The 26,563-nt window shown below is 40.7% G+C and overlaps 1 protein-coding gene across 2 annotated transcripts in view; it reads right to left on the bottom strand.

Moving 5' to 3' along the window:
* Nucleotides 1–24,536, bottom strand: part of PLA2G12A (phospholipase A2 group XIIA) — a 117,207-nt gene extending 92,671 nt beyond the window's left edge. Inside the window, exons 1-4 of one of the 2 annotated variants that reach the window (XR_014326188.1) lie at nt 24,137–24,536; nt 6,914–6,990; nt 5,510–5,675; nt 2,744–3,467 (exon numbers count right to left, since the gene is read on the bottom strand). Coding sequence is in view for 1 of the 2 variants with exons in the window: in XM_082838816.1 (XP_082694942.1) it covers nt 3,349–3,467; nt 5,510–5,675; nt 6,914–6,990; nt 24,137–24,344 (570 nt within the window). In the remaining variant the exon portion in view is untranslated. Of the gene's footprint in view, nt 1–1,753; nt 3,468–5,509; nt 5,676–6,913; nt 6,991–24,136 lie in introns of those variants that run through there. The other variant, XM_082838816.1, reaches the window with a different exon arrangement.
* Between the last annotated feature and the right edge of the window lie 2,027 nt (nt 24,537–26,563).

Here is a 26,563-nt window from a genome sequence, read left to right as displayed (position 1 = left end):
TTTTTCATTTTAGGGGGAAGTAGTTATAAGCTAACAAAACAACTTTTTAATTAGTACTACTAGTCGACTAGTCTAGGGGTTCACTGAAGGAAATCCTGCTCAAAAAATGTGTTTGCCCTCATATTTCAATTCTGTCTTCCTTACAACTTCTTTGTGCCTCAGTTTGTCCACCTATGAAATGCATACAGCTATATCTGTCCCTGGAAAAGGTGTGTCAAAAGACTTTAAAAAGACAGGCATTATTTGAAGGCAATATAGTTTTATTATTTTAAAATATCAATATATGTCTTGCAAAACAGCTGCTAAAAGCTAGTTTTTGGGGGGTGATTTTGTTTTTTAATTTATTCTGTGGATAAGGAAAATACCATCCTTAAAGCTTAAATATATGCCCTGTAGTACAGAATTCAAGTGAAGACAGTACAAACTTATCTTCAGCTTAATATATATACACATAATTACAGATATGTACATGTACATGGGTTAACATACACATATTTTCTAGCTCTGTTTGCTGGGAGGGTCCAGAAGCAGTGATATCCCAGTAGAAACAAGCTATCCAGTGTCCAGATCTTGGTTTCTAAGTTCCACTGTATACCATTCTTCAATAAAAGGAACCTTTGAAAAGAGGCTGATTCTAGGGCTGGGGCTGGGAATATATAAGACGAGCCTGAAGCAACTTTCCTACTTTCTTACCAGAAAGGATGGAGATGCTCAGAAGTCAAAAGGATGGTGCAGGTCAGAGACACACAGAGTCAACCTGACGTAACTCCCAAAGGCCAAGCTGGAACAATCTGTAAATATTACCCACGGTACAAAAGAAGTAGGCACGAATCCATACCGACACAAATAACTGAATAATAAACAGGTGTGGGGAGGGGCAGATGGTGACAAGAATTTCAAGTACTACAATAGATACACCGCCCTCCCAGGAGGCGGAATATAATCTTGCCCACCCCTCGCCTCCCACAGACTGGACTTGGTGACTGGTTTCCAAAGAACAAAAGCATGGAATGGGAAAAACAGTAGCTTTACAGTGGAGGAAACTAACAGACACTACCTTAACCAAATGTCTAGAGTTTACACAACATCAAGTTGATAGCAGTCAACTACCGATATGATTTGATAAGAAGAACCACTCACCTCTTGGTTTTCTTCCTAAAAATCCATAACCCTAATCCAAACATGAGGAAAACGTTAAGACTAACCCAAACTGAGGGACATTCTACAAGACACCTGACCAGTACTCCTCAAAACTGTCAAGGTTATGAAAAACAAGGAAAGACAAGGGACCGTCACAGACTAGAGGCTAATTAGACATGGTGTATCCTAAAGTGGATCCTAGAAAAGAAAAACGACATTAGTGGAAAAACTAGTGTAATCCAAATAAAGTCTAGAGTTTCGTTAATAGTAATTACCAATGTTGGTTTCTTAGCAAATGTTTCGTGTTTACGTAAAATGTTAACATTAGGGGTAAGGAGCATAACAAGAAGCCTCTATACTATCCCTGCAACTCTTCTGTAAATCTAAAATTATTCCTAGATAAGTTTTTTAAATTTGAACATAAAAACTGCTTCTACTGATTTTTGTACATAATTTATGACCATGGATTAAATATTTTACAAAGACATTCTGACTTTGTCCTCTTGAGAAAGCCAATGCTGCCAAGAAAATCCATGAATTTATTACAGGTTTAAAGTTACCTGGAGCCCAGTTTGCTTACTTAGCCCTGAGGGATACACTTGCCTTGTCTATCAGCAGAATAGCTGCCACCACCGCAGTTTGGAAAGCCATCAGGTTCTCAGCAATAACGTATATTCAAAGTTAGGCATGTGGCCCTTTTTCCAGAACAGATTTCTCATTCATCCCAATTCTGCCCGTACTGATTTAGAAAGGACCACTTCTGCTGGTGCTGTCTTTCTCTGACTTTTCAAGCAGTTCATCTTAATAACTTTGGCCAGAGGTTATGCCAAAAATATACATGGCTTGGGATCTTGGGCTAGGGAAAGTCGACAGCCAGTGGTAAGCAAAGAATGGTAGGGGAACACAGCTGAGCTTTCCAAGGGGTTGAAAAGCTTTCAATCCTCACAGACATTTTCAGAGGCAGTTGAAGTTCTGGGCTTTGCTCTTAAACATCTGTTAATAATTTTCTATAAAAGATAGTTCTTTGGATCCTGTTTTTCCATCCCTTTTGACTCCACAGTTAAAGACTTAAAAAACCCAACAATATCAAGAACAATTTTTATGAAGGCCAATATTAGTAAAAGGTTTACAGTCTTTTAAAAATATCCCAGAATCTACCAAGAGTTAAGTCCTAGGGAGTAAACACCAAAGCATGTAACGCATATAATGCTCTGATGTGTATATTAAACAACTTTTCGTTTGTCTCATTAAATCCATCTCTTCTCCAATTTAGGCAAAGTTTATAGCAAAATGAAATGAAATTTGTCATGAGTGGTTCATAAAATGGGATGGCTATGCTTCTGAATTTTGTTCAAGTCACCTTCTAGGCATATATTAATACCTAGATATCCTAGTTTTGTTTCCTAAGAGGTCCCAGGGGATGGTTCCAATTTTACAAGAGAAACAGACATGTCCTTAACTAGTCCTGTCATTCACAGAAGTGTGGCTTATTCATATGCTCAATGAGCAATGGAAAAAACTGTATGTGTTAATTAAAAGAGCAAAAATAAAGTCAGATCTTTCTCGGCATAAATGTATATTTTAAATTTTACAGTAAACAAACATACTTTTTTTTTTTTTTTTTTTTTTTTTGCGGTACGCGGGCCTCTCACTGTTGTGGCCTCTCCCGTTGCGGAGCACAGGCTCCGGACGCGCAGGCTCAGCGGCCATGGCTCACGGGCCCAGCCGCTCCGCGGCATGTGGGATCCTCCCAGACCGGGGCACGAACCCATGTCCCCTGCATCAGCAGGCAGACTCTCAACCACTGCGCCACCAGGGAAGCCCTAACAAACATACTTTTAAGTGAAGATTTCCCCATATTTCCAAATAAGATACCGTTGAACATACCTTATAATGAATTTTACATTTGACCTTATTTTTTGATAAATATAGTTGTGAAAACTGAGCTAGACTCTTTCTTTTAAAAAAGTCTCCCTTAACATGCACCTCTTCCTGTGATTGTCAAGACAATATGGCACACTAAGGCAGCAACATCCAGGAAGATAACCTGCATTTGTTTCTTTAGTTTGAAGTTTTAATGTCAAAATAAGGTCTTAAAATAATCCTTTCACAAAAATAAGGCAGCTTTATGCTGTGAAAACATTAGCTCTTCGTCAAAGGTTATGCTCTTCTGTCCTCATCTGCTGTCACCACCTGTCAGCATCTTCTTTAAAGATCAGTTTTTTCTTCGTAGCGACACGTACATGCAGCTCGTTGGCTGTCCAGGTACGGCTTACAGCCTAAATGTATAACACTGTCAAACAAGAGCTCCACGGTGGATTCACATGCTGCAAAGTAAGAAAGTGCCGTTACTGTTAGGCAACTGCAAAGCATCACTCTCTCTTCACGTATATTACATGTTTCAGCACAATGTCAGGCACAGCCTTAGTGGGCACTTACACCTATTTTAGGTGAAAGTCTTCCCAACCCTCGCAAACTAGTAACATATATACAAAGACTTTCCCTTTCAGCCTCTCTACCTGTAACTACTTTTTCTTTGCATGCAACTATTCAAACCAACTTTCTGTACTAGACAGTGAGTCTCCCTCAATAGCACTGAGCAGTTCATCACTGTTAATTTTCCTTTTATATGAAAAATATCACTAATAGAGATGCCTGATAACTCTCTTAAGTTTGCACTTTAAGGAAGGACTTCTAGGTGCAGAAAAAATGAAGGTTAAAAAATAGAGAAACCTCAAAACATTTAATTATAGTCAACAGCTTTTAACGATCACACATAATTTAAGATGCTTAAAGTATTAAATGGACTCCAGTCTCTTTCTTTGACCAATATCCAAATTTGGCTTGGGAGGGGAGAAACAGGATTCCAAGGTGTTTTTCCTCTGGTGGGGTTTCTTAATATTTTTGAAAGACGATAAAAAAGATAATAGATTTAACTTTTCTTATTCTAAGAAACCTGGAACACTCAAGTAAGATTATCTTAATATACTATACTTACAGAGATACGGCACAGAGTGGCTTTTAGTTATCCAAATACTTCTAATTTCCAATATTCATGTTAAGAAAGAAACTTTTCATTACAAAATCTTGGCATTTTCAAAGTTTTCCAAAAGGCTGTGCCATTAAGGAATACAACCAACCACAGAAGTGTAAAGGTTATGATTACTAAATAGGAGACTGCAAGGAAATTGCTAACATTAGCATATCCTTAGGTCAGAAAACAGGAAACACATCCATCTGTGCTTCACCTGGACAACTAGTTTACCTTAGCCAAAAGCGTTCAAAGGGATTCAGAGGTTTTGAGTTCAAGCTTCACCTGGAGCAGAGATTTCCTCCTTGTTATTACTTCCTAGTTATTACTAGAATTTCAGAATAACACCTATAATATGAGACTATTTGGGGAATACTGGAATAGACAGAACACAAGTTTTAAAGTCTGAAGTATGAAACTTGGGACAAGTTACTTCTTTCTGAACCTCAGTTTCCTTCCTTTAAAAAGGGGCATAATGCCAACTAGTACTTTGGGTTTCTGTGAACATCAATGAAAACATGTCTCAAGTATCTAGCACAGTATCTTATGGAAAGTGCTTAAAAATGGTAGTTTCCTTTCTTGACCCTTCTTACTGCCCCTCCTCTTCTGATTTCAGTGTATGGTACGTTCTTTGGCTTGACAGTAAAGAAATCTTGTTAACTACTAGTATTTGTACAGTAATGTGTATTTCTACAAATATTTCATTTTACCCTTACGGCAACTCTACAAGATGGGTATTACCGTTCTCATTTTATAAATGAGGACACTGAAATGCCTATTACCTTTGCTGACTGTGCTTTGTATCCCTTCACTGCAATAATCATCACTGTGAGTATGACTACATGCTGAGCCCTGTGAGTTCTCTTGGCAAATCACTGAACCTGGGCGGGTGGTGGTGGTGGTGGTGGTGGTGGTGGTTTTGAGGACCCTCCTGACACAGATACATATGAAGAGACAGAGTTAAGACTCAAATCTTCCAGAACTTCCTACTTCAAATCCAATGTGCTATACTCCGAACTTCACTGGATCCAGAATTTCAAACTTCAGGCTCTGGGTAATTAGAACTATACTACAAGGTACAAGATTTTGGATGAATTCTTCTCTAGCTCACACACCCTCCTCCCAAGGTTTCCTAACACTTCTTGCTTCTGTGATTGTAAACCATTTTAGATGACAAAATCACTGACTTCTCATCTCAGAAAATTGAAGGGGCTGTTTCACCACAGATAAGATAATACATAGTGAAAGATTTCTATCGGTATATCTTGTACTAACACAAAAGCATCTAATAAAACTTTGCAGACTGCACTTATCCCCATCCCACCGAATCAGCCTTACCCTGCACATGCTGAGCTAGCCCTAGTGTTTTCTGCACATCTCGGCAAATCTTGGAGAGGCAATATTGAAACTCCTCATCACAGTCGTTTTTGCTTTTGCCGCAGGTCTCATAGCACCTGTCGTGTTGGTTGCAGCACTTTGTCAAGGAAGGGATGCCAATGTTAAGCTGAAAGAGACATTTGGATGGATGACTGCTGATGAAATTCAAACCTTCTCTGAAGTAGCTCATCAAAGAAACTTACAAATCAAAGACAACACTGCTATATAGATAATTTCCAAAATTCGTTTCTGCCTCCAAATGCTTTCCAGGTTAGATATCTCTCCATTACCCTCACTTGCACCCACCCATGTTACTCCTTCCTCTCCCTCTCAGCCATGCCTCAAAGCTCCCTATTTTGCAATGTTAGAGAATTCGCAGTCATTTGCCGGTAGCAAACGCAACTTCCAATTGTCCAAAACACAAAACATAATTTTAAGAATAGAGGACTTCCCTGGTGGCGCAGTGGTTGGGAGTCTGCCTGCCGATGCAGGGGACACGGGTTCGTGCCCCGGTCCAGGAGGATCCCACATGCCACGGAGCTGCTGGGCCTGTGAGCCATGGCCGCTGGGCCTGCGCGTCCGGAGCCTGTGCTCCACAATGGGAGAGGCCACAACAGTGAGAGGCCCGTGTACCGCAAAAAAAAAAAAAAAAAAAAAGAATAGAAAGATAAAGCTAAGAGCTTTAGAAGACTTTTGCAGGGGCTATGCAAGTATGATTTTTGGATATTCCGAAGTATTTTGCACCTCCTCCTTCAATAAAATGTACTTTCTATGAAATGTCACCAACAACTCCTAAGCTCCTACAACTCAAACTTTGTTTTTGGTTTTTATGGTTTAATCTTTAAGTGTTCATCCATTCCCTAAAGACATTATTCCTTCGAATCTGTAATCATCTTTAACTATTTTAAATAACTTTATATGCAAAACCCTTGTGTCCAGGAATCACTTTCATAGAACATTTTTCTCCCATAATACTGGCTCAGATTCAGCCTCCCTTACAACAAACACACAGCTATCCCACTTAGCCTAGTTTTAATATAGAAAATATTATGCTTTCCTGTCCTTTTTCATCCTAAGTAGTGTGACTTCTATACTCTAAACTTTTCAATCATATCTGTGACATGAGGAAATATCATTTAAATGGTATTAACATCTACAAGATTAAAAAATAAAACATGACTTTTACTCCATTTAGTTTCATTAGGACTTATTACATGTGTTTTAGCTATAAAAGAATATAACAAACCTGATCACTATTACAAAAAACAAAATTACTTCTGAGCCTGAAAACATACTGATGGTTTATCAAGAGTATTACATAGCCTACCAATCATAAAAACTTATCAAATAAAAAATAATATTTACATGAACACCAAACAGTGGGGAGCCACATCCATTCGGCGGGGAGGCTTTATATCCATAACGTGGAAAAGGCTTAGATCCTATAAAATATAAATGGTATCATAATTAATTTCCAAATATGCTAGAGAATACATACACAAAAAGGTCTACAATATGCTAGACTAGCCCTGGAAACATTTACTATTTGGATGCTAACATAAGTGAGTAGGTGTTTATTCGGATGAGCATTAAAAATGCTAATTTGTCTACCGAATTATTTTTACATCTCCTGAAGCAAAATACGTACAAATGTGGACATGTACGCATAGATAGCAGTTCATAAAATATTACGCTGGTTCATAAAATGTAATTATATTTGCAAGCCTACACCATATGAACATGTAAATCCTTATTCTGGACTACTGTCAATTTCAGAGGTTACATGCCAGACTGGGTCCATATATATGAAACATAAAATCCACCCTATTTTCCTGTACATTCTAATGCTAATATTTTTAGGTTAAAACCTACAGGCAAGAACTGTATCTTCCCATCCTCAGCCAACGCTCCATTGTACACAAACCTCAATAACCATTAACTAGAGCCTAAAGCTACGGAAGACAAGGTCACCTGATCATTTAATTACTTTAATATCATTACAAGACATTACAGGACCATTCTAGCCCAGACTCCAACCAACCATTTCACAAATATACTCCTCTGTCATCCAAGGAAAAAGGCAAGAAGCAAAGATAGCTTGGGAAACTATTACTCCAGTTACACTCTCCTTAATAGCACCAGTAGTTCAGTAACAAGGAGAAAGATGACATTATCAAAGCAATCTTAAATGTTGGAAGATACTTCAGAAATATCTCTCCTCATGTAATACAGAAATCACTTCAATATACCAAAGAGTCTTTGAATGTTTCCCACAATCCTATAGTGTCAAGAAACAGCCTACTCCATTGTGGACTGGCATTAACAGTTGAGTTCTTTCTTCTCTTTTTCGTGTAAATTCTATCTGTAAGCAATCCTCTGCCCTCTGGGGAACACAAAGCCACGCAATTCCCTATTTTACACGATAATCCTTTCAAACACCTGGGGCTACCATTTACCTTCCACAAATAAAATATCCCCAGTTATTCCAAATACCACCCCACATCTGGATACTTAGGAGACACACAAAGTATTCCACCAACTTTCATTCAATTAACATTTATTACTAGGAGACTTGAAGTTTGCCCTCCAAAAGTAAAGTGAGGAAGAAAAAAAGCAACCCTTCCAGTAATCAGCCATCAAAATAAGTAATCCACTCAAAGTAATGAACTAAAAATGGTTTAAGTGAGCTGCTAAGACTCACATGCTCAACTGAGGTGACCAAGTAGAGCCTCAAGAGAGCATAACTTCAGGGCTTCCCTGGTGGCGCAGTGGTTGAGAGTCCGCCTGCCAATGCAGGGGACACAGGTTCGTGCCCCCGTCTGGGAAGATCCCACATGCCGCGGAGCGGCTGGGCCTGTGAGCCATGGCCGCTGAGCCTGCGCATCCGGAGCCTGTGCTCCGCATCGGGAGACGCCACAACAGTGAGAGGCCCGCGTACTGCAAAAAAAAAAAAAAAAAAAAAAAAGAGAGCATAACTTCATGGAGATATAAAGTTCCACCCAGTCTGAAGAACAATGTGTACAAAAGGGAATCGTTATGATGGATCTAGAAAAGAGGAGGCCAATGACAGAAGTTTCTCTAGCACTGTCCAAGAGGAGGGCTGTTCCTGGGTTCTTGGAAGATGACGGTAGATGCCTCAGGCTATCTCAGATGAGTCACTGTGATCCTTCAACTCCTGCTTTTAGTCCTTCACTCTTAAGAAAACTCTTTATGATTTGGCATTCCACTTTAAAGGGCCTACAGAGAGGATATTCTAACTATCAATACTTAGATACCTAATGGGCACCTCAAAAGGTGTACCTCCTGCCATTCACCCCCAAACCTGCTCCATCCACAGTTCCCTCTTCTCAGGTAATAGATATCCATCCTTCCAGGTGCTCAGGGGAAAAAATCTCGGCCATCTTTAACTCTCTCATTTTCTTATATCCCACATCCAATTCAACAGCATATCCTGTTGACTCTACCTTCAAAATATTCAGAATCTAACCACTTCTCACTACCTCCACTGCTACCATCCTGCTCCAAGTCACCATGGATTACTGCCATAACCTAACTAGTCTCTTTGGTTTCCCCACCCAACACCACCTCCAGCTATGGTCCAATCTCAACACTGAACCTGAGTGATCCTATTAAAATATATGTTAGATTAAGTCTTTGCTCTGCCAAAACCCCTCCAATGGCTTCTCATTTTATTCAGAATAAAAGCTGGGACTTCCCTGGTGGTCCAGTGGTTAAGACTCTGCACTTCCACTGAGGGGTGCGTGGGTTCGAACCCTGGTTGGGGAACTAAGATCCTATATGCCATGCTGCACAGCCGGAAAAAAAAAAAAAAAAAAGGCCAAAAGTGCTTTCAGTGCCTATAAGCCCTATATAATGGCATCTCTGACCTCAGCTCCTTACTGTTCTCTCTCCTCTGCCTTCCTTCCTCACTCCATTCCATCACATCTGACCTCTTTGCTGGGCCACAGACACTCCAGCTCTGCTCCTGCCTTAGTGCCACTGAAGCTGCTATTTTTCTATGTGGATACTCGTCCTCCTGACATCTACATACTTCTTCATGTTCAAGGCCTTTTCCGACCATACCATTTGCAGCACATATGGCCTTCTAACATGTCACTAACCTATTCTGTTTATTATCTGTCACCCCATATTAAAATATAAACCCTTTGAGGGCAGGAATTTTTGTCTATTTTGTACCCCCAACGCATAGAACAATGTCTGGCATATAGTTAGGTTCTCAATAAATATTTGTTGATAAATCAATGAATGAATGAGCAGAAGACTTGGAAGCCTAATATTCACGGCAGTTATAATACTCATTATAAATAAACTGGTACTGCTGTTTACCCTTCAGTCTCTTTTGAGTTTGGTGAGCGTTCATCAGCCTCCAAGGACTGATCATTTCTAGTCTGTCACATCCAGAATGTGGCACCCCAAACTGAACACCATTAGGAATGATGGGCCTATTTTGAGCTGGATAAACTACTTGTACTAATATAACGTAAGACAGCATATGTTTCAGCTATGTCTCCATGCTAAAATACAGCACAGACTTCTCTGGTGGCACAGTGGCTAAGAATCTGACTGCCAATGCAGGGGACACGGGTTTGAGGCCTGGTCCGGGAAGATCCCACATGCCGCAGAGCAACGAAGCCCGTGTGCCACAACTACTGAGCCTGCACTCTAGGGCCTGTGAGCCACAACTACTGAGCCCGCAGGGCACAACTACTGAAGCCCAAGCACCTAGAGCCCATGCTCCGCAACAAGAAGCCACCGCAATGAGAAGCCCGCGCACCGTAGCAAAGAGCAGTCCCCGCTTGCCATAACTAGAGAAAGCCCATGCACAGCAATGAAGACCCAATGCAGCCAAACAATAAATAAATAAATTTTAAAAAATAAAATAAAATACAGCACAATTACAGTAGAAAAAAAGTTTTTTTCTAAAATGAACTTTTTAACATCTACTGCTGAGGCGCAGCACTTCTGCCATTCAATTTTTGAGCCTAAAACACTAGACTATAAAACTCTTATCTTGTTAGGTTTAGTTCATCATTCAGGACCGTTAAGCAGATTTTAAATGTAGAGGTATTCACCCAGTGTTACTTGTTATACCCAGATAGTCACAAACTTGAGACCCTGATTTAACCAGGACAGAGACCTGCGACACCCTGCTAGAGATGAGCCCTCTCTACAAGAAGCCATGACGTCATTAACCCAACCCTTTGGGCAGACCACTTAGTCAGTTGTGATTTCACCTAAATCAAGTTCTACCCAGCCTGCACTTTGCATGGAAGTATCATGAGAGACTAGGCATCTGATCTACCCTACCATGCTAGAAATCTCTTCACTGAAAGGGAGGAAGGCTGGATCAGCATTATATCCTTGGGGAAGCCATTCTAGCTCCTTGAAGTTCTCTCTTGTCAAGGGTTTTAACAATCAACCGTCTAAAATGTTCAGAAACTCATGTAGCAAGAGATACTAAGCAGTGGGTCACATTTATAGTCTGAAAAAAGTACAATAAATATGCCAAAGAGTGTTCAAAAAGTCTGGAAACAGAAAAAATAGTGTATTTACTATACATATTTTTTTGAGGTTAACAACTGGACTTTTTGCTTCAAATTTAGAAGCATATCACCTTAAAAGGTGTCTGGAGACTGAAGCAACACACATCAGGCATATTACTTGAAAATCTAACCAACAAACTGTTTATCCTGTTTCCAACTTTGTGGATACCCCATACATTCCCCCTGCCAGTCTCCAGATTTCTGGCACTTATCTCTTTTCCATGAGGATCAAAGATTACCACCCTCAGACAACTGATACAGGCCTAGAGTTTTAAAGGCATGTGGATGTCTAATCTCTTCTTCTCAAGTGTCTGCTTTTCTTTTTTTTTAACCAGAAAGTTATTTCTCTCAATGTTATACAACAATAGCACTTCTATTTTCCCTTCCCTTTGTTTTTTATATAAACCCATGCACTTTCCTTCGATTCTGAGTCTATAAAAACATTTCTGAACATTCTGATGTGTACAATGATCGTGATACGTACCTGTGTGCATATGTATTAGTATGTACAGACATTACCTCATTTTGTAAAAGATAATTACCTTTGAATGGGAGAATGATTAGAAGCAAATGAAGTCAGAGAAAACAAAACAAAATATGCTTATTATAAGAGAATAAAGAGGAAAACAGTACAGAGAAAATCAGCTGGCAAAAATGAAAATGGAAGCAAGGATGGAAGTGGTAGTCATCTCAAACAGGGCTAGTGCTTAAAACTGTCCTAAGAGAGAAGCTGCTAAAATGGAGTAATAAAGAACCTAGATCTACTGTATGTGAAATACTAGACAATAACACCATGAAATAAGTGCTGGTAAAACTGGCTCCCCAGTGTAAGTGGAAAAAGGGGCATGTATTTCTTTTTTGTTTCTTTTGAAGGAACCTACTAATATCAGTTCCTCAGAGAGGCCTTTCTCATTCACTCTATTTGGAATAGTGCCCCTTCACTTTTATATCCATTCCATACATCCATGGTTGGTTTTATTTTTCTTTCTAACATTTATTAACCAAATTAACATAATTAGTTTCTATGGAGACAGCAATTTTGTCTTGCTCACCTAGAAGATGCCTGGCACAAAGTGGGTGCACAGGAAATCACCGGATGAAAAAATGAGAAGCATTCCTTGCTGAAATTAAAATATTCTTTATCCACAGCAAAACATAAAACAAAACAACCCCCCCAAAAAAACCCAGAAAATTGAACTAGTTTCCTGAAATTTTTTACAGTGTTTTAAATTCTAAATTCATCTTTATGAGATAATTATTTCTGAACAACTTACATAGAAGGTTGTTTATTTAAGATTAAGTTGATATGGAGTAGGTTGAGAGGAGTGAGGACAAGGTGGCAGAGCAGAAGGATCTGAGCTCACCCCCTCATGAAAACACCAAAATCACAACTAACTGCTGAACAACCATTGAAAAGGACTGGAACCTACCAAAAACGATATTCTACTCCCAAAGACAAAGAAACCACAAGAAGGTGGTAGGAGGGTGCATTTAGCATACAATCAAATCCCATACCTGCCAGGTGGGTGACCGACAAACTGGAAAATAATTATATCACAGAGGTTCTCCCACATGAGCGAGAGTTCTGAGCCCTGGGTCAGGCTCCCCAGTCTGGGGGTGTGGCATCAGGAGGAGGAACCCCCAGAGCATTGTGCTCTGAAGGTCAGGGGGGCTTGACTGCAGAAAATCAACAGGACGGGGAAAACAGAAAGGCCTCTCTTGGAGGACACACACAAGGCCTTGGGTGCATCGGGACCCAGGGGAAAAAGCAGTCACTTCATAAGACCAGACCTACCTGCTGATCTTGGAGGGTCTCCTGGGGAGACGGGGGGCACTTATGGCTCACTGTGGGGACAAGGACACTGGCGGCAGAGTTATTTGGAAGTACTCGTTGGAATGAGCTGTCGTGGAGACCACCATTTTGATGCCAAGACCTGGCCCCACCCTTCCCCGAGCTGGGAAGCCTCAGGCCATACAGCCAACAAGGAAGGAACACAGCCCCACCAATCAGCAGACAGGCTACTTAAAGTCTTCTTGAGCCCACAGCCGCCTCTAAACACACTGCTTGACATGGCCCTGCCCACCAGAGGGACAACACCCAGCTCCACCCACCAGTGACACCAGTCCCTCCCACCAGGAAGCCTGCACAAGCCTCTTAGACCACCGTCACCCACAGAAGCAAGAGGAACTACAATCCTACAGCCTGTGGGACCTCAAACACAGACAGTGAGACAAAATGAGATGGCAGAGGAGTATGTTCCAAACAAAGGAAAAGATAAAACCCCTGAAAAACAACTACGTGGAGATAAGCAATCTACCCAAAAAACAATTCAGAGTGATGATAGTAAAGATGATCCAAGATCTCAGAAAAAGAATGGAAGCACAGATCGAGGATATACAAGAAATTTTTAACAAAGAACTAGAAGAATTAAAGTACAAACAGAGTTCAACAATACAATAAATGCACTAAGAAATACATTAGGGGACTTCCCTGGTGGCGTAGTGGTTAAGAATCCGCCTGCCAATGCAGGGGACACGGGTTCAAGCCCTGGTCCGGGAAGATCCCACATGCCGTGGAGCAACTGAGCCCATGCGCCACAACTGCTGAGCCTGCACTCTAGAGCCTGCAAGTCACAACTACTGAGCCCGCGAGCCTAGAGCCGGTGTTCTGCAACAAGAGAAGCCACCGCAATGAGAAGCCCGCGCACCACAAGGAAGAGTAGCCCCCACTCGCTGCAACTGGAGAAAGCCTGCGCACAGCAACAAAGACTCAACACAGCCAAAAATAAATAAATTAAAAAAAAAAAAGAATTTGGATTTATTTTAAGTCCCATTAAAAAAAATACATTATAAGGAATCAATAGCAGAACAAATGAAGCAGAAAAACGGGTAAGTGAGCTGGAAGACAGAATGGTGGAAATCACTGCCATGGAACAGAAAAAAGAATGAAAAGAAATGATGACAGTCTCAGAGACCTCTGGGACAACATTAAAGGCATCAACATTCGAATTATAGGGGTCCCAGAAGAAGAAGAGAAAAAGAAAGGGTATGAGAAAATATTCGAAGAGATTATAGTTGAAAAGTTCCCTAACATGGGAAAGGAAATAGTCAATCAAGTCCAGGAAGCACAGAGAGTCTCATACAGGACAAATCCAAGAAGAAACATGCCAAGACACATATTAATCAAATTGACAAAAATTAAAGACAAAGAGAAAATATTAAGAGCAACAAAGGAAAAGCAACAAATAACATACAAAGGAATCCCCATAAGGTTATCAGATGATTTTTCAACAGAAATCCTGCAGGCCAGAAGGGAGTGGCACAACATATTTAAAGTGATGAAAGGGAAAAACCTACAACCAAGAATACTCTACCCAGCAAGGCTCTCATTTAGATTCGCGGAAGAAATCAAAATCTTTACAGACCAGCAAAAGCTAAGAGAATTCAGCACCACCAAACCAGCTTTACAAGAAATGCTAAAGAAACTTCTCTAGGTGGAAAAGAAAAAGCCACAACTAGAATCAAGCAAATCATGAGCAGGAAAGCTCACCAGTAAAGGCAAACACACAGTAAAGATAGGAAATCATCCACACACAAATACGATATCAAAACCAGCAATCGTGGGGCTTCCCTGGTGGCACAGTGGTTAAGAATCCACCTGCCAATGCAGGGGACATGGGTTCAAGCTCTGGTCCGGGAAGATCCCACATGGCGCAGAGCAACTAAGCCTGTGCGCCACAGCTACTGAGCCTGTGCTCTAGAGCCCCCAAGCCACAACTACTGAGCCCATGTGGCACAACTACTGAAGCCCGCAAGCCTAGAGCCCATGCTCCACAACAAGAGAAGCCACCACAATGAGAATCCCGCACAATACAATGAAGAGTGGCCACCACTCGCTGCAACTAGATAAAGCCCGTGTGCAGCAACAAAGACCCAACACAGCCAAAAATAAATTAAAAGAAAAAAACAAACAAAAAAACCCAGCTGGGCTTCCCTGGTGGCGCAGTGGTTGCGAGTCCGCCTGCCGATGCAGGGGACACGGGTTTGTGCCCAGGTCCGGGAAGATCTCACGTGCTGCAGAGCGGCTGGGCCCGTGAGCCATGGCCGCTGAGTCTGCACATCCAGAGCCTGTGCTCCGCAGTGGGAGAGGCCACAGTGGTGAGAGGCCCGCGTACCACAAAAACAAAAAACAAAAAACAAAAAAACCAGCAATCGTGAGGAGAGTACAAATGCAGGATACAGGAAGTGCATTTGAAATAAAGAGACCAACTTAAAACAATCTTGTATATGTATAGACTGCTATAGCAAAACCTCATAATAACCACAAACCAAAAATCTACAATAGATAGACACACATAGACAAAATAGGAATCCAAACACAACATTAAAGATAGCCATCAAGTCACAAGACAGGAGAACAAAAAAGGAAGGGAAGAAAAAAGACCTACAAAAACAAATCCAAAACAATTAACAAAACGGCAGTAAGAACATAGATATCGATAATTACCTTAAATGTAGAGGGATTAAATGCTCCAGTCAAAAGACATAGACTGGTTGAATGAATACAAAAACAAGACCCATGTCTTGAGGCCCACTTCAGATCTAGGGACACACACACACTGAAAGTGAGGGGATGGAAAAAGGTTTTCCATGCAAATGGAAATCAAAAGAAAGTGGGAGTAGCAATACTCATATCAGACAAAACAGTCTTTAAAGAGTGTTACAAGAGACAAAAGACACTACATAATGATCAAGGGAGCAATCCAAGAAGAAGATATAACAATTATAAACATATATGCACGCAACATAGGAGCACCCCAATATATAAGGGAAATGCTAACAGCCATAAAAGAAGAAATCAACAGTAACACAGTAATAGTGGGGGACTCTGACACCCCACTTACATCAATGGACAGATCATCCAGACAGAAAGTCAATAAGGAAACACAGGCCTTCAATGATACATTAGACCAGATGGACTTAATTGATATTTATAGAGCATTCCATCCAAAAGCAGAATACACATTCCTTTCAAGTGCACAAGAAACATTCTCCAGGATAGATCACATGCTGGGCCCTAAAGCAAGCCTCGGTAAATTTAAGAAAACTGAAATCGTATCAAGCATCTTCTCTGACAAACTATGAGATTAGAAATCAACTACAAGAAAAAAACTGTAAAAAACACAAAAATGTGGAGGGTAAGCAATATGTTACTAAACAACCAATGGATCACTGAAAAAATCAAAGAGGAAATCAAAAACTACTTACAGACATTATGAAATTATATTCATATAATTATATGAAGTTATACCTATTGGTTTATACTAAAGGAGACTATGACCACTAAAATAAAAAAAAATACCTACAGACAAATGAAAACAAAAATATGATCCAAAACCTATGGGACACAGCAAAAGCAGTTCTAAGAGGGAAGTTTATAGCAATACAATCTTACCTCAGAAAACAAGAAAAATCACAAATAAACCACCTAAACTTACACCGAAAGCAACCAGAGAAAGAAGAACAAACAACCCAAAGTTAGCAGAAGGAAAGAAATCATAAAGATCAGAGCAGAAATAAATGAAATAGAAATGAAGAAAACAATAGAAAAGATCAATGAAACCAAAGGCTGGTTCTTTGAGAAGATAAACAAAACTGATAAACCTTTAGCCAGACTCATCAAGAAAAAAAGGGAGAGGGCTCAAATCAATAAAATGAGAAATGAAAAAGGAGAAGTTACAACTGACACCACAGAAATACAAAGGATCATAAGAGGCTACTACAAGCAACTATATGCCAATAAAATCGACAAATTCTTAGAAAGGTACAATCTCCCAAAACTGAACCAGGAAGAGACAGAAAATATGAACAGACCAATCACAAGCACTGAAATTGAAACCGTGATTAAAGATCTCCCAACAAACAAAAGTCCAGGACCAGAGGGCTTCACAGGCGAATTCTATCAAACATTTAGAGAAGAGTTAACACCTATCCTCCTGCAACTATTTCCAAAATTGCAGAGGAAGGAACACTTCTAAACTCATTCTATGAGGCCACCATCACCTTGATACCAAAACCAGACAAAGATACCACAAAAAAAGAAAATTGCAGGCCAATATCACTGATGAACATAGACATAAAAATCCTCAACAAAATACTAGCAAACCAAATCCAACAATACATTCGAAGGCTCATACACCATAATCAAGTGGGATTTATCCCAGGGATGCAAGGATTTTTTTAATTCTGCAAATCAATCAGTGTGATACACCACCATTAACAAACTGAAGAATAAACACCATGTGATCATCTCAACAGATGCAGATGCTTTTGACAAAATCCAACACCCATTTGTGATAAAAGCTCTCCAGAAAGTGGGTATAGAGGGAACATACCTCAACATAATAAAGGCCATATATGACAAACCCACAGCTGACATCATACTCAATGGTGAAAAGCTGAAAGTATTTCCTCTATAATCAGGAAAAAGAGAAGGATGTCCACTCTCACTACTTTCATTCAACATAGTTTTGGAAGTCCTAGCCATGGCAATCAGAGAAGAAAAAGAAATAAAAGGAATCCAAATTGGAAAAGAAGAAGTTAAACTGTCACTGTTTGCAGATGACATAATACTATACATCACAGAAAATCCTAAAGATGACACCAGAAAACTTCTAGAGCTCATCAATGAATTTGGTAAAATTGTAAGATACAAAATTAATACACAGAAATTTGTTGCATTTCTATACACTAACAAAAGATCAGGAAAAGAAATGAAGGAAACAATCCCATTTACCACTGCAACAAAAAGATTACCTAGGAATAAACCTACCTAAGGAAGCAAAAGATATATTCTCTGAAAACTATAAGATGCTGATGAAAGAAATTGAAGATGACACAAACAGATGGAAAAACATACCCTGTTCTTGATTGGAAGAATCAATATTGTCAAAATGACTCTACTATCCAACATAATCTACAGATTCAATGCAATCCCTATCAAATTACCAATGGCATTTTTCATGGAACTAGAACAAATAATTCTAAAATTTGTATGGAAACACAAAAGACTCTCAACAGCCAAATCAATACTGAGAAAGAAAAACTGAGCTGGAGGAATCAGGCTTCCTGAGTTCAGACTATACTCTAAAGCTACAGTATTCAAAACACTATGGTACCGACACAAAGACTTATACATCAATGTAACAGGACAGAAAGCCCAGAAATAAACCTATGCCCCTATGGTCAATTAATCCATGACAAAGGAGGCAAGGGTATACAGTGGAGAAAAGACAGTTTCTTCAACAAGTGGTGTTGGGAAAACTGGACAGCTACACGTAAAAGAATGAAATTAGAACATTCTCTAACACCATACACAAAAATAAACTCAAAATGGATTACAGACCTATATGTCAGACTGGATACTATAAAACTCTTAGAGGAAAACATAGGCAGAACACTCTTTGACATAAATTGCAGCAATATCTTTTTGGATCCACCTCCCAAAATAATGAAAATAAAAACAAAAATAAACAAATGGGACCTAATTAAACTCAAAAGCTTTTGCACAGCAAAGGAAACCATACACAAAATGAAAAGACAAGCCCCAGAATGGGAGAAAGTATTTGCAAATGATGTGACCAAGAAGGGATTAATCTCCAAAATATACAAACAGCTCATGCAGCTCAATACAAAAATAACAAACAACCCAATCAAAAAATGGGCAGAATATCTAAATAGACATTTCTCCAAAAAGCACATGAAAAGATGCTCAACATCACTAATTATTAAAGAAATGCAAATCAAAACTACAATGAGGTATCACCTCACAGTGGTCAGAATGGTCATCATCAAAAAGTCTACAAACAATAAATGCTGGAGAGGATGTGGAGAAAAGGGAACCCTCCTACACTGTTGGTAGGAATGTAAATCAGTACAGCCACTATGGAGAACAGTATGGAGGTTCCTTAAAAAAACTAAAAATAGATCTACCATATGAACCAGCAATCCCACTTCTGGGCACATATCCGGAGAAAATCATACTTTGAAAAGTTACGTGCACCCTAATGCTCATTGCAGCACTATTTACAATAGCCAAAACATGGAAGCAACCTAAACGACCATCGACAGATGAGTGGATAAAGAAGATGTGGTACATATGTACAATGGAATATTACTCAGCCATAAAAAAGAATGAAATAATGCCATTTGCAGCAATATGGATGGACCTAGAGATTATCATACTAAGTGACAAAAGTCAGACAAAATGATACAAATGAATTTATTTACAAAACAGAAACAGATTCACAGACTTAGAAAACAAACTTATGGTTACCAAAGGGGAAAGATGGGGGAGGGATAAATTAGGAGGTTGGGATTAACACATACACACTACTATATATAAAACAGATAACAAGGACCTACTGTATAGCACAGGGAACTCCACTCAATACTCTGTAATAATTTATATGGGGAAAGAATCTAAGAATAGATGTATGTATATGCATAACGAAATCACTTTTCTGTACACCTAAAACTAACACAACATTGTAAATCAACTATACTCCAATGTAAAATAAAAATTAAAAAATAAATAAGAGTTAAAAAAAGAAAAAATGGTTCAGTTGATATGGATACCATGATTACAACTGCATTTATATCATTTTAAGTGTTGTTATAAAAGGTGTTATAATCCACTGATCATTAAAAATATTTAGCATTTCTACTGGTGCCAGTTTTTACTAAGTGCTATGAACCGAACTGTGTCCCCGTCAAAATCATATGCTGAAGCCCTAACTCTCAATGTATTTGGTGATAGGGCCTTTGGGGGGTAATTAGGGTTAGACGAGGTCACGAGGGTAGGGCCCTCATGACGGGATTAGTACCCTTATAAGAAGACGCACCAGAGAACTTACTTTCCCTTCACCTGCTGCCCCTACCATGCAAGAAGGCAGCTGTCTGCAAGCCAGGAAGAGAGCTCTCACCACAGAAAAGTGTTGGCTAAACCTTGATCTTGGATTTTCTAGCCTTCAGAACTGTAAGAAATAAACCCCTGTTGTTTACATCACGCAGTCTGTGGTATTTTATTATAGCAACCTGGGCAGACTAATACACAAAGCAAGCAAAAACTCAACAGTAGAAGAAACATCAGAGTCAAACCAAAAATCCATGATGTGCTGGGGTCACCGTCCCCTAGAATTTGTAAGCAGAAATTACAAATTACAATCTCTTAGCTTTTCTGTACAGAAAGCTAAGAAAAAAAAAATGAGATAGGAATAAGAGTTTTAAAAACAAACCAGGGACTTCCCTGGCGCTCCAGTGGTTAAGACTCTGCCCTTCCACTGCAGGGGGCGCAGGTTTGATCCCTGGTCAGGAGCTAAGATCCTACATGCCACAGGGCGCTGCCAAATAAAACAGAACAAAACAAAAACCAAATCCACTACGTACAACTACATGGAAACACTATTCATCGATTTCACTTTCTGACTACGCGACTGCTCTTATCTTGATGCTTTATATTTTATCATCTGTATGGGCAGCTGAAATCTACAGATTCTCCTGGACTGAGACAACGATAGCTCTTTTCTACATATTTTTCTTAATTTGGTGTAAATACCTTCAACAGACCAATTTCCTTCATCTGAAAGATATTGAAACGGATGAGAAGCATGAGGGGAAGCCTGTTGGGTCACAGAGAGATCTTATCACTGTGTTTTGTATGAAGCCGTACAGAATTCCAACCTGCTTTCCCAAACACTTGAAACTTTAAATTCCTGATTATTAATCTCCAAAGGCCCTTATGCTACTTAATTTTTCTAGTACATTCACTTTCCTGTTTTCCTCAATCTCCAACACTTCTATTCCCACCTTCTCACTCAGCTGATGACCTCGATCCCTATTTCACTGAGAAAAACAAGGCAATGAGAGGATAACTTGAACACTACCCACCTAACCGGCATCTGTGCCCATATCCTCTCTGCTCTTGGCCAATCTATTTATGTACTAGAACTCACTCCTCTCACCTAAGGACATGACTCCAATAATTCTCCTTCCTCTCTCCCTCATTAGTGTTTTTACTCTCTGCTGAATCATTCTCAAAAGCATACAAATATGCTGTTATTTTTCCTAATGAACCGAAAACTAGTTTTTCCATGTTCACCTCCCCCACCCCACCCCCGCTTTCAGTTAATGGCAACTCCATCCTTACAATTATTCAGGCTGAAAACTTTGGAATCCTTTTTTAGTTTACTCACACCCTCCTTCTAAGCCATTAGCAAATGCTTTAGGCTCTTCCTTCAAAATATACCCCAAATCCAACCACTTCTCACCACCTTTATTGCCACCACCCTGAACAAAACTACCACCACGTTTGGTCTGAATTTTTGCACCTGTCACTCCGCCTCCATTCTTGCTCCCCCACCTCTCTCGACCCTTTTTATTCTGAGCACAACAGCCAAAGGGATCCTGTTAAGATATCAATTACTGAATGAATTGAATACTTATTCATAATCCTAAAAACATTTTACAAGCCAATTTTGTTTTCTATTTTTCAAGGAGATTGGGAAATTTTCTTCCTCATTTTTTTCTGCTGTCAGCGAGAAAAAAGTTAAAAGAAAAAAACAGTGATCATTAAATTTGCTCCCCTACGTAACTTTATTTCATTCTCCATAAAGCCTTGTTCCCACCCTAGGGAGGATGGCCAGAAGGAGCGAGTCTCCATAATGCTGGTCCTTCACTAGAGCAAAGATAAATGAATGCAACCAATCTGGGCCCTTTAATCCGACACCTCTCCCTCCGTTAAGTCTTTTTTTTAAGGCTCCCCTGACCTCTTTACTGCGACTATTAAACACCCCTTCATCACCACGCTCCTTTAATTTTGAGATTTGTCTGTTTCTGTTTGGTTCTGATTTGGTCACTAACATTCCAAAATATAGGAAAGGTTGAGATAGTGTTCCAGGGAGACTTCTCAAGTAACAGCAATTAAAGATCAATCTTCATTATGTTGGAATTATCAACACGGTGACTTGGAACCATAGTCCTATGAGCAGACAGTACTTACTAAGTACTAAAAGGTTTTCACTGAAGCATACCGTTTCCTAAATTCTCGAGTTCACTTGTGTTTTTTATGCTGGAGACCTTGCTCTAAACTCCAAATGGTAAATTTTGTGAGGCTTGTGGAAGAGAAGAGGATTAAGAAAAAGGAAATATTAAAATAATATTTTTAATAAGAATAGTATCCATTTAACTTCAGAGATATTTTAAATGTAATAAACTAAACTAAATAAACTCTAGAACGCTTGACTCATAATAAATTTATGAGGACTGATCCTTCCAAGTCTTTCCTATCTCAGTAAACGGCAACTACATCCTTCCTCTGGCTCAGGCCAACACCTTCAGAATCATCCTTGACTGGCATTTCAGCTCTGGTCCTTTACACCTGCTGTTCCCTCTGCCTGGATTGTTCTTTCCCTAGATCATCACAGTGCCACCTTCCTCATTTCAGATTTCTTCTCAAATATTATCTCATCAGTGAGGCCTTCCCCCAACCTATTTAAAAGAGTAAACTAACGCCTCCCAACACCGCCACTGACGGTCCCCCTGCTGTACTGTTCTGAAAGCCATGGCCCACTTCAGATCTACACACACTGCAGATTTGGCTTGTTTTACTTATTCTTTAGTTTACTGTCTCTCCCCACCAGAAGGTAAGCTCCATGGACAGAAATTCTGTCAGTTTTGTTCACTGCCAAATCTCCAATTGGTACAATGCCTGACACATAGCAGGCACTCAGGTATTTGTTTAATGAATGGGGATGACTAAGTAAAACTATGACATCTGCCTCAGGAAAGGCAACCATTTAATCTTCAAATTACTCACTTATTCCTCCTAACAAGCTCTACAAGGACAAAAACATCCTTCCTGATTGAACACTGATGGTAACATTTAGGCATACATTTAAGAAGGAATGAAATAGCAGTTCATAGCATACAAGATATAGTTCATTCTTTACCTCCATTAACAGAAAACTAGAAATTATGACCACATGTTGCATCACGTTTTCACATGACAGAGGTCCCTTTTCAATTCACCTACGTATAGTCCAGTTTTACCTCTAAAGTCCTTTAGTTCCCTATTATTTTGGGCTGCCAAGCATTAAATTAACTAGGCCCAAACCTTGTCCACTTTTATCGGAAACATGATCTCCCAATTACTTTCTTAGCATTTTGAAATTCAAAAAAGAAGCCCAAGTACTTTGTCTGAACTATTACGACATCTAAGCATTCAAAAAAGTCAAGTGCTTCAAAAGAAAGATCTCTGCCTGAAATACTAAATTATTAATCACCAACAACGCCACCAAACAAGTTCTCAGATTCAAACAGAAGTAAAGTGTAAAACTGAAAAAGTAAATCAAAAGAATAATATTAATAGCAACCAACAATGAGGAGGCAGCGTCACTGGTATCTAAGGAAAGAAAATTCCTGTTAAGTACTGCTTGAATCATTTCCTATTAATCAGAACTCTTTCTCAACAGTAAAGTACACCAAAAGTCTGTACAAAGGTCGCAATTTATTGTCTGTAGCTTTGCAGAAAAAAAAATTTAAACCAATTCTTGAGAAAGTTAAAAAAGCATGACTTTAAAATTCCTGGTATGTTTTGCGTGTTCAGCTGACTAATTTAAAGGCGCTAAATAAAATCAGTCTGTTTCACTCCATCCCCATGACGCTATGTCACTAAGTTCTTAGGCAACTTTCATGCAATTTCAACAACAACAACAAAAGAAAATCAGACGTAACGAAAACAACGGAGAGTACGCTCTCAGGCGATCTCTCACATTCTAACAATAGTGGCGTGAACTCGTCAGCAGGTTTCTCAATCACAAGAATGGCACGAATCTAGCGATGGTTAAGTTTTCCCAGGGCCAGAGGACACCGTCAAGGTCTGGCCGGCATCTCACACCTCCACGACTTCGGTCCCCCTCAAAAGCCCTGATAGCACGGGCCTCGCAGGGCCTGGGGTTCCCCTCACCGTCATTGCACTTATACTGGCAGAGCCCGTCCTCGCCTCCCAGGAGGTCCAAGGCGGCGTTCAGGTACGTGTCTATCTTGTGAACGCCGTTCCGGATGGTCTTCAGGGAGGCTCTCCAGTCGGTGGTCTGGGCCTGCTCCTGGCACCTGAAAGCGGCGGTCAGGAGGAGAAGAAGGACGGCGAGCACGGGCTGCAGGAGCAGGGCCATCCGCGCAGCGCCGGGCCGTGACAGGCCGCACGGGTCCCCGGAGCCGCGCCCTAGGCAGCGTCCCTCGGGTCGCCCTAGGCAGCGGCGCGGGCCCGGGGCTTGGCGACGGCGGCCAGCTCCATGCCCACGCCTCCTGCCCGGCTGGGAGGCGGGCCCTCACCGCCTGCAACGAGCTCCCGCTGGAACACAGTGCCTCGGTAGAGATCAGGGAGCGGCACACGCGCCCACCTGGGCGGGCCGCGGCTCCTGTGCGCCTGCGCCAAGCGTGGTGCGTCAGAGGCGCGGGGTAGGCGGGCCATAGCGGCCGGTGCGTCCTCCCCACCCACGTGGTGGTCGCGGCGCGCCCCTGAGGCCGGCTCACTTGGCCCTCGTTAGTACTACCTTTGGGGTTCGTGGTACTAACGAAATACCTATGCCGGGCCCCGTACTCCAGACAGGCAGATTAGTTCGTCCCGGTGTCAGTGGACATCGGTATTTTTTGAAAGCTCCCTGGGTAGTTGTAGGGTGCAGTCAGGTGGCGAACCCTTGTGACCTCATCTGACCTGTCGGGGTGCCCAGTCACCCGAGCGACAAGCTTTTCAGGGTGTAGACGACGTCAGAGAAATGAGCCACCCCCCACCCTCCCTACCCGTAATCCCCTGTAGAGAGCGCTGCTTGAAATCGTGATTCTGCGGGATACGTGGGCCGAACGCGCATCTCACCTCCTCGGGTCCTTACCCAGTCCTCTCTAACCACGGTGGCCGCCGTTGGGGGAACGGGATTGGAACATGTTAACCCAAGGCCGTTGTGGTGCCTGGCTGACAAAGACGAGCTAGATGCTAGTTTAGAAATTTTGGAAGAAGAAAATGGTTTGACAATAAACCCATGAGTTTTCTTCCCTGGTAAGGAAGAAGCCGTCCTCCATACTTCAACGCAGTTTAAAAAAAAAAAAAACAAAAAAAAAGGAAAGCACAGTTTTCCTACTCAAGATATTTTGTAACTTGATGGCTCCAGTGACATTTCCCTGTATTTTTTCCCAGTGCAGCGCAGAATCCTTAAATAACAATTGCAGTAATTTCTACCAGAGCTATAAATAGTTATCTTAGTATCCTGGCAGTTTCCAAGAATTTTACAGTAAGATCCAGGGCAGTATTGCAAGTGTTGAGAAAAGATGTGTCCTTTCTATAAGAATTACCAATAAATTCTAGTTTGCCGTTTTGTGTTTCTTACAAGCTTCATGAGTCTATAATAAATGTGCAGTGCAGACCTCATAAGAATTCTCTCTCTATTTAGAGCTTAGTCTGTGCCAGGCACTTCATGGACTTGATCTCTTACACTCAGAACACCGCTTTTCAGGAATACAAACTTTGGGCGAATTAGAAACAAAAAAGGTGGTCGCCAGATGAGCCCAACCCCAGTCTAGGTTAGTGGAGACCGGCCTGCCTTAAGTCTGCCCTCAGATGCTCAGCCAGGCACCCTTGGGCTGTGATCAACTTGAACTACAGTGGAAGGAAGAGGAGAAATGTGCTTGAGAGGTATTATCCTTTTTACAGTAAAGGAGTTGAGGTGCCCGCAGAGCAGTCGTGTGACAGTAGCCAGTCAAATCAAGGTGGCTTGCGGCATCTTAGTTCCCCCACCAGGAACGGAACCCTGGCAGTGAGAGTGCTGAGTCCTAACACTGGACCTCCAGGGACTTCCCAAGGTCTCTTTCTGCCATCACCAGATGCCAAAGATTTTTTTTTTCTTTAATTTTTGGACAGCACATTTCAACAGTTGGGAAAAAGAAACAGAATTCTTTTTTTTAAAGCTTTCTGGAGGTTTGGGTTTCTCATCTCTGAAGTTTGGATGTTGTACCAGATTACCTCTGAGGTCCCACCTAGCTCCACCAGGGGAACGCTTAAACCAGGCTTGGCTCTTTCAGAGAAACTCACTGGTATGGGAATAAGTCTTCAGAAAAAAAGACAGAATACTGTATAGTAATGTTACCTGGTTCCAGCCCTGTTATAGACACCCCAAATCTCTCCTTTTTACCTTTACTGTATACATTTACTCCTTGGTGATCTCATCTAATTTCTTTACCCTAAATACAGCCTCAGCTCTGAGGATTCAGGTTTAGTCTTTGTTGTCGCATCTTTCCTTAGGGATTAAATTCTCAAACTCCCATTTCCTCTGGCTGATAGAGATCTTCTCTTTTTCTCTCAAACAGATCTCCTTTTCTACTGTGTTCTTCATGGAAATCA

This window comes from Leucopleurus acutus (assembly GCF_964270905.1).
Source record: "Leucopleurus acutus genome assembly, chromosome: 4".
In the NCBI taxonomy this organism is placed as follows: Eukaryota; Metazoa; Chordata; class Mammalia; order Artiodactyla; family Delphinidae; genus Leucopleurus; species Leucopleurus acutus.
This window is presented reverse-complemented; position numbering and strand designations above follow the sequence as displayed.